The sequence below is a fragment of the Belonocnema kinseyi genome, chromosome 2, assembly GCF_010883055.1.
Source record: "Belonocnema kinseyi isolate 2016_QV_RU_SX_M_011 chromosome 2, B_treatae_v1, whole genome shotgun sequence".
NCBI lineage: Eukaryota > Metazoa > Arthropoda > Insecta > Hymenoptera > Cynipidae > Belonocnema > Belonocnema kinseyi.
Window position 1 is genome coordinate 35,090,883 of NC_046658.1, and position 8,445 is coordinate 35,099,327.

The 8,445-nt window shown below is 32.6% G+C and overlaps 1 protein-coding gene across 1 annotated transcript in view; it reads left to right on the top strand.

The window, feature by feature from the left end:
• The window catches only part of LOC117167814, a 120,394-nt gene that overhangs the window by 97,801 nt on the left and 14,148 nt on the right, over nucleotides 1-8,445 (top strand). Inside the window, exon 3 of the mRNA XM_033353016.1 lies at nucleotides 8,137-8,230. Within this exon, the coding sequence (XP_033208907.1) occupies nucleotides 8,137-8,230 (94 nt within the window). The remainder of the gene's footprint in view (nucleotides 1-8,136; nucleotides 8,231-8,445) is intronic.

The window sequence follows — 8,445 nt, forward strand, 5'->3', positions numbered from 1 at the left end:
TATTTTTAAGATTTAAAAAATCTATTTGCTGAATTTAAAAACCATGAAAACCCTATTGCCATTATACCGTCTGCTTTTTCTTTTCCTTTCTTATTGTAGTTTGTATTTTCCAGATCGACATTGATTTTAAATACCTGCATGAAAATAAAGCAAACAAACTTTTTGACATATGGCCAGAAGTTTCAACAAAACTGATAAGCGTTGCGAGAAAACGTACCAAAGACTCAGAGGCAATAGAGTTTATGAAGAAATATGATGAGACCATTACAGAAGGTGCAAATTTTTGTCATATTGAAACTGAATTTAATAGATTATTAGTTCACATACACAAATTACAAAGATTTTAAATCATTAAGTTATTTTAAGGTAACAATGAGGTTATCCAAATCATATCACTCTTGCTGTTACCTACATTGTTAAAGACAGCGAGCTTTAAATCAAAAAGTTGCGGAGAACGTTGGAGACCTTCCTTGAATGAAGTGCAGAGAGGATTTACACTTCACGCTTTGGTACGGTAAATTTTAAAGATTTTTATAAGTGTATAAAACATATTGTTAGCTTTATTATTAATTTGATAGTTAAAATAATGTACTTTTCAGACGTGGAATTCAAACACATATGGACATTTCTGCAACGTCACGTCTACGATATGACAGATTCCAATTCAAAAAAATATATGTCGGTCAATAAGCTAATAACAACAGTAAACAAAGTATAGTCGGGAAAAGACAGCTAGAAAAGCAGTATTATAAGTTCTTAGATTTAAGTTTAAAGGCGCGTGATAACTAAAGCATTTACATTTAAGCAGTAAACGTTTAAGTTTTCAACGTTGTATTTCAAATAAGAGCTTTAAGACTTGTGGCCAAAAAAGTTTGATTATAAGTTTTGTAATGATTATAAAGCTGCGAAGTTGCTGAAGGTACTTATATCTGCGGGTTATACTTTTAATTTTTAACCTTAAGAAATAAGGCGTTTTATAGCCTAAAAAAGTGAGTTTGTTTTTAGTTTACTTAGTTACTTCTACGTATTTATTTGTTGGTGTTTTGAGTGATTTTGTTCATACTACTTTTCAAGAAGGTGAAGTATTAAAATTTAATTTCGAAAGCTTTGAAATAATGTTGTTAGCAGTTGTAAGCTTTAAAGTTAAACTTTCAAAAGATTTATATTTTTGAACTGTGTAAATGCCTTCAAACGCGAATCTTGGTAAATTACTTAACAAAAAGTTAAAGTATTCAAATTTATTTGAGTAAAACTTGACATCATTTTTTTACCTGTTTTAAGAACAAAATTTTGATTGGCATAAGGTTCAACTTCGAAAAGTTTTTTAGCGTTTTACGCCCACCAACCTGTTTCCAACAGGTCGTCGTGTGATATTTTCAGAGTTGACACGTTTTTTACAGCATTATAAATATTAAAATGAAGTGCTTCAAATGTGATTGGTCTTCTGAAACAGCAACTCATTTACTTTTACATTTTAAACATGTACATCACATGCAAAAAAAGGATTATTATAAGTGCACTTGTGTTGCTAACTCTACCCGCTCTTACAGTGACCTAAACTCCTTTAGAAAACACTTAATGACTCATGAAGGAAGTAGAGTAAACAATAAAAGTGACATGACATTAAAACATAATCACACTGATCCAGGTGACCATATTAGTCAGTTCGAAAAAACCGACGTTCCTACGGCTCCTATTGACGAACCAACTGAAAGTGGCAACATAAATAATTACAAAGCGACAGAAATTGATTTACAATTGAAACAATTACTATCATATCTCAGTTATATAATAATTCCCTGATGCCTAGAAATACTGTGCAATTTGAAGTAGATGGCATAAATAAGTTTGTAGATGCTTATTCTCAATTAATTAAACAAACCTTGCAAAAAGAATTTAATTTAACTGAACAGGGCACTGATATCATGCAAATCCTAACAAAAGTAAAAGAAGTAATAGATAAAGTTGATAATCCATTTCAAAATTTAAATACGGAATATAAGAGATTAAAATGTTTGGAAGAAAGCAGTTTCTATAAACCGCCACAAGGATTTATTATGGGGCAAAGTAAAATGCATAAAAAGGTGAAGGGTCAAATAGTGTCAATGGACGGAGATATTAAAGGAGAATTCATTCCCTTCAGGAATACTTTGAAATCAATTTTCGAAATTCCAGGTTTTTTAGAGGAAATTAAAGAATACGTGAATTATTTAAAAAACAGTACAGGCACAGCCATGTATAACTTTATTCAAGGCGAAATTTGGAAAGAACAGTCTCAAAACCACGATGATAAAACTGTTTTTCCGATTGGTATTTCATTCGATGATTACGAAACAGGTAATATCGTAGGATCTCATGCAGGCGAAAATAAGTTAGGAGCAGCATACGGCCATCTTCTTTGCTTGCCACCAAAGTACGCGTCAAGTTTAAATCACATATTTTTACTTCAATTATTTTATTTTGTAGACAGAAAAACTTTCGGTAATGCTGCAAGTTTCGACCCCGTTATCAAAGAATTAAATTATTTGCATAATAATGGTATCAGCATAAATGGTGAAACAATATATTTTGAATTTTGTTTATTGTGTGGTGATAATTTAGGTTTACACAGTATTTTAGGTTTAACCGAATCATTCTCTGCTAATTTCTGTTGTAGAGTATGTAAAATACGAAAAGAAAAAATGAAAGTTATGTGTGAAGAAGACCCAGCACTTCTTAGAACAAAAGAAAGTTACGAAATCGATTTAAAAAAAATAACTTATCGGAAACAGGAATAAAAGAACGTTGTGTTTGGAATGATGTAAATGGATTTGATATTACTGAAAACGTTACTCTTGATATTATGCATGACGTTCCAGAATGCGTGGCAACCTACACAATGCCAAAAATTCTTGATTACCTCATTTTTCATTTAAAAGTATTTTCTCTCGAAACCTTAAATTTTCGTATCAGAAACTTCAACTATGGCGTATTAGAGAGATCGAACAAACCACCAAATATTACTCTTGAAAGTTCATCAAAGATTAAAATCGACATGCCTGCTTCTGAGATGACATGCTTTGTCAGATATTTTGGCTTAATGATCGGGGAGCTTGTTCCAAGAGGTGATAAAGTTTGGAACTTATACTTAAAATTAAGGAAAATAATAGAAATTCTATACTCCATTAAAATTCGAGCAACAGATATTACATGGTTAGAGTGCCTTATCTCGGAGCACCACTCATTGTAGCGCGAGCTTTTTAATGATACTTTAAAACCTAAATTTCACTTTATGGAACACTATCCTAGGTGGATAAAAAAACTTGGTCCTTTCATTCACTGTTCATCCATTAGGTTAGAGTCTAAACACAAGGAGTCGAAAAGTACGTGTAATGTTTCCTGTAGCAAAATTAACATCCCTCACACCCTGGCTGTTAAACACCAATTGAAACTTAATTATTATGTTCGAAATTACCGTTGCAGTGGTATAGAAATGGATCCTGTGATTCCTTTAGACTTTAACCAGTTCGAATTACTTCACCATAAAACGTACTTTCCAAAAGCTGAATTCCGAGAGCAACTTATATCTTTAAAATGGGTAAACGTGCAAGGTACTGACTACAATAAAAAAACTATTGTTGTAATTAATAATGACTGCTCACATCCGGTGTTTGGCAAAATTTGTTCAATTTGCGTAATTGAAGAAATTGTTCATTTTTTAGTGTTTCCGTTACCTTCCATAATTTTCGATGAGCACTTTCAAGAATATCGAGTAGAAATCGGATCAAATAAATCAACTATGATTTCAATTACGTATGATAACCTACCACACAAGCTACCTTGTTTGTTAATTCAAAAAGAAACAAATTTATATGTTGCTACGCGTTACTTAATATATTGAGGAGATGCGATAAGATAAATTTTAAACTCCTCTGGCGAAAGTATCGGATAGAAATTTCTTCCGAATTAATCTAAATCATCCAAATCGGTCAAAAATTAATCCGACTCAATTTGTTTTATTCCGAACTTACAATCCAAATTAATCCTAACCAAATTTTAAATCTGAGTGAATCGGAACTCGGATTGACCTAAAACGATTTTCAATCCAATTGAATCCAATTCAATCCGAGGTCGGATTCATTTGGTTTGAAAATTCAGCGTATATCAATCCGCGTCGGGATTAATTCGCATTAATTTGGATTTAAATTTGGTTCGGATTGAACCGGACTGAGTCGGATTAATTTTAAACGGATTTGGGTTAAAGGAAGTCTAGAGCTCTTTTCGGATTGGTTCGAATTACCTCGAATAGGTTCGGATACAGATTCCGGCATGATTCAGAATGGTTCGGAGGGAATTCCTCTCCGATATTTTTGCCAGGGTCGTCTAAGTCCACTTTATAATCACTTATAATATGTTTTATCTTATATTAGCCCTTAAAAGATCTTTATTCTCACAGCAGAATATATTACGTTTCTAAACCAATCACATTTGAATAATAAGCACTTCGTATATTATATTTTAAGTTACACACGAAAGTTTAAATGGGAAACACAAAATATTCATTTATGGATAAAAAATGTGTTTTATAATAATGTCAGCGCAAGTTTATGATTCAGACAGTCTAAATATATGAGATGATTGGTACAAAATTGATTTACTGAATTTTATTGATATCAAAACACCTTCTCGTTATTATATTGTATTGTGGAAAATAGCATAGAAATAGGGATTCACATTTTGTTGAATTGGAAGACGTTTGTATATAGATTTATATATAGAAGCTAATTGAATTCATTTTAGTGTATTTTAAAAAACATTTATTGCCCATTTTCGGAACAGCTTTTTTTTTATAAACAATAATTTTAAATTTGCAGCCTTTAAAGAAAATCTAATATATACATGGTTAGATCAATCCATATTTGTGAAGATATACGCATTATAATCAATTCTTCAGAAATATACTGGTACGAAATGGGTTTTTGACACTTAGTATACGATTCGAAAACTATAGTAATTTTTGAAGATCCCAATCTCTAAAGTGGAATTAGTAAGAAGCTACTAATAAAATAGTGCGAAGTCGCTTATATAAAATATTTTAAAAAATGTATACACTCTGATTTACGAAGAATTTTTATAATAAACTTCAGTAAAAAACTATGCTAGTTCATACAAGTAAAGTTTTCACTCAAGTTTAGTAGATAAATGATTGCTAAATCGGTAAGAGACTACACTATTTAATTATTAACTTCTCACTAATTTCGGTTTATAGAGTGCATACACATGTTAATATTATATATACATATACCTGCAGTAGTTACGGGCAATAACCTGCAATTATTGCAGATATTTTCCTGTAATGGTTACAGGTATTTATTTGTGATCATTACAAACGTTTGTCTATAATCGTTACAGACATTTGTCTGTAGTCGTTACAGATATTTATCTGTTATCGTTACAGACATATTTCTGTAATCGTTACAGACGTTTGTCTGCAATTGTTACAGAATTGAATTCGTCATCGTTACAGATATTTGTATGCAATTGTTACAGATATTTATCTGTAGATGCTACAGATTTATCCGTTCTCGTTAACGTTATTTTTCTGTAGTGCTTACGAGTGTTTTATGTTACTGTTACGACTAAATCCTGCAACATTCACAGAATCTACTTACAGAAATTGTATAGTAATGTTTACTGAAAATCTATGTTGTCACTATTTTAATGTAGAAAATCTGTAATGGTTACAGATTTTTCGATAAGCGTAACGTATTTTTTTTTCGTGTAATATTTCAAACTACATTATTAAAGTGAGGTTAGGTTAGTAGAAACGTATAAGAAGAATGAAGCAGATGAGCGATAAAACATTATATAGTTTATACTACACCTACGAAAGCTTTTTATCAATTATTTAATACTTACTTGCAAATCAAGATTCTTTTTATTCATTGAAAATCTTATTAATAATCGCACAACCGTCAGAGAGTGAGGCGAAAACGCACAAAAATCCATGTTTTACACGTACTAACGCGATAAAATACACCGTTTGAAACAGATGCTTGTTTCACGAATTAAGATAGGTGACTCGTGTCTGTAGTACGTTGATTCCCCGTTCTGCAAGCGTACACTAGCGTAGCGATTACCCAACTAGTGCAGCCGTACGATGAGGCTGCCGCCGGCAGGGGGATGCCACCCCGGGCCGGGTAGCTAGGCAGGCTCCGAGGCAGGCTCCCCGCTGCGAGCAGAAGGCTACTTTCCTCGACTTCCGTGTACCTACCATGAATGACCCTTTCATTGTCATGAACTTGCAATAACTGAAATTATAAAGACTTAGCTCAATTAAATTTTAATTGGCTGAATGTCTTTCGTGATATAAATAAAAGAAAATGAAAACAAAGTTTTTGAAAATCGGTTAATATCCGAACTAATAAATGAAATATTTACAAATCTTGTGAATGCAACAAAAGTGCGATAACTCTTGAAGTTATTATCCGATCTTCTTCTACCTTTTTTTAACGTTTATTTGATAATCTAACAAATCTAACGGAACTTATTAAAATTCTATTGATTAATATTTAACCAACTTTCCATTTTTCTCAACCGGCTCTAATTATCAAACAACGAAAAGGTCATCGAAGCAAGCAACCGAGCACGAACGACTAGCGTCCAGTGTCTCACTTGGGTTCCAGTATTGTGAAAAAATTCGAGGGTGGGGCCCCTGCCGCTCCCCAGAAAGTGCATAAAAAGTTTGGGAATCGCTGCACTAACGCACAGTGTAAGAACTTTGCGCCACTCACGTATCCAACGAGTTTTTTTCTCTCCGTGTGGGATTGCCCAGATTTCCAAAACTTTTCGAGATCAGGACTCTCGAGTAGAAGTTAGGCTCAGCTAAACTCGGCTGCGTTCGGATGGAGTCGGCCGTTACTTCGCCTCACAGAAGAAGCGTCGGCATCACGCACGTGTAAATAGATAAATGCTTCGTGGTGTGAATGCTCTATGCTTGGCAAAAGATTTTCAAGATTTCTCAGAGTTACTCAAAGAATTCTCCTAAGATTTCTCGCGCAGCAATCTGAGATTTCTGATTGACTAGCCCCTCGTTGACGACCAACTGAGGCAAGGTGTAAAATTACCTAAATGACATTGTCATAAACAAGCTTGACCAATCAAATATAAAAAAATCTTTGGCCATTTCCGGTTTCTCCAGAAAAATGGCAAAAAATTTCTCAGCCATTCAAATGTTAAGGTTCAAGTATACAAATGTTCTTTTGAACCAAATAAACAAATAAATTTTCGTTAAATCAAAAAAAAAAAAAAATTTATTAGATTTTAGTAGGATCAAATATAGGATTTGTTCAATTAAAAAATCACTTTTTGGAACGTATAAAATGCAGATTCAATAGTGCCCCTTCGAAATCTTTCAAAACAGCTGTAAAAGTATTCCAATTTAAAGATTTTTAATCTTTAAGACTTTTTTTTTTATTTTTGACGTGTGCAATGAATAGGGTCGCATGCCAGAGCTATTAATAATAATGCCAGGTAGCTTTCGAAATATATTGAACTCTAGTCCGGGTCTAGTAACCACTTCCCTTATTTTACATACATGATTTCCTGATTACTTCCCGCGAACACGATACATTTAACCTACGAAGAAAGACGCGAGCTTTGCTATTCTTACATATTAAAATGTAATCTCCATATTTTGCTAAGCTACATGTTTTCCTTCTTTTACTATGAAAATAAGCGCAACAACTAAAAATGAAGGTGTCTATGAAATGAATCCGGAAATATTTACAGTTTCTTTTATTGTTTTATTTCTCTAAATGTTCTATGAAAAATGTTAAGCAATGAGAAAACATCGAACATACTAATGGATTATAAAAATTGTTACATAGTTTTTTATTGCATGTACGGGAAAGTCTGGTTTTTATCATCGAACTAAAATAAACAGGTTATCATTGCACGTCCAATGTGCTTGCGCTCAAGAATTTACGTACGTGACAAGTGTATCGATCAGAAGTTTATTTAAGTATTTGTCTTGCAACTTTCTAATAAAACAAACCTTCATTTCATTTTGTTTAATAGAAGCCTTATCTTAATTATTGACTTATTAAATATAAAACTATCATTGATCATTTTATTATTTTTATGTTATTGTTTCAGAACTCGAGCACATCGAGACGATCGAAGATTATGGGATGATGGAAATGAAAATGATCAGAATTCAGTTAGAACGCGCTGGAGACCAAAAAAGGAGGTACTCAATCTAAATATAATTTTTCGAAACATTTTTGTTAAAAAAGAGTTTATTATTTCAACCAGCTGAACCAATTAAATTATGAACAATATTTTGTGTTAGTTTTCTCGAGTAAGGGATGCGAAACTAAAGACATAAAAAACGGCGTGCTGAAAGGCGGATTCGAAATATGGTCAGGAGTAGATTGTGAATCACATGGTAAACAAGGAGTAGGT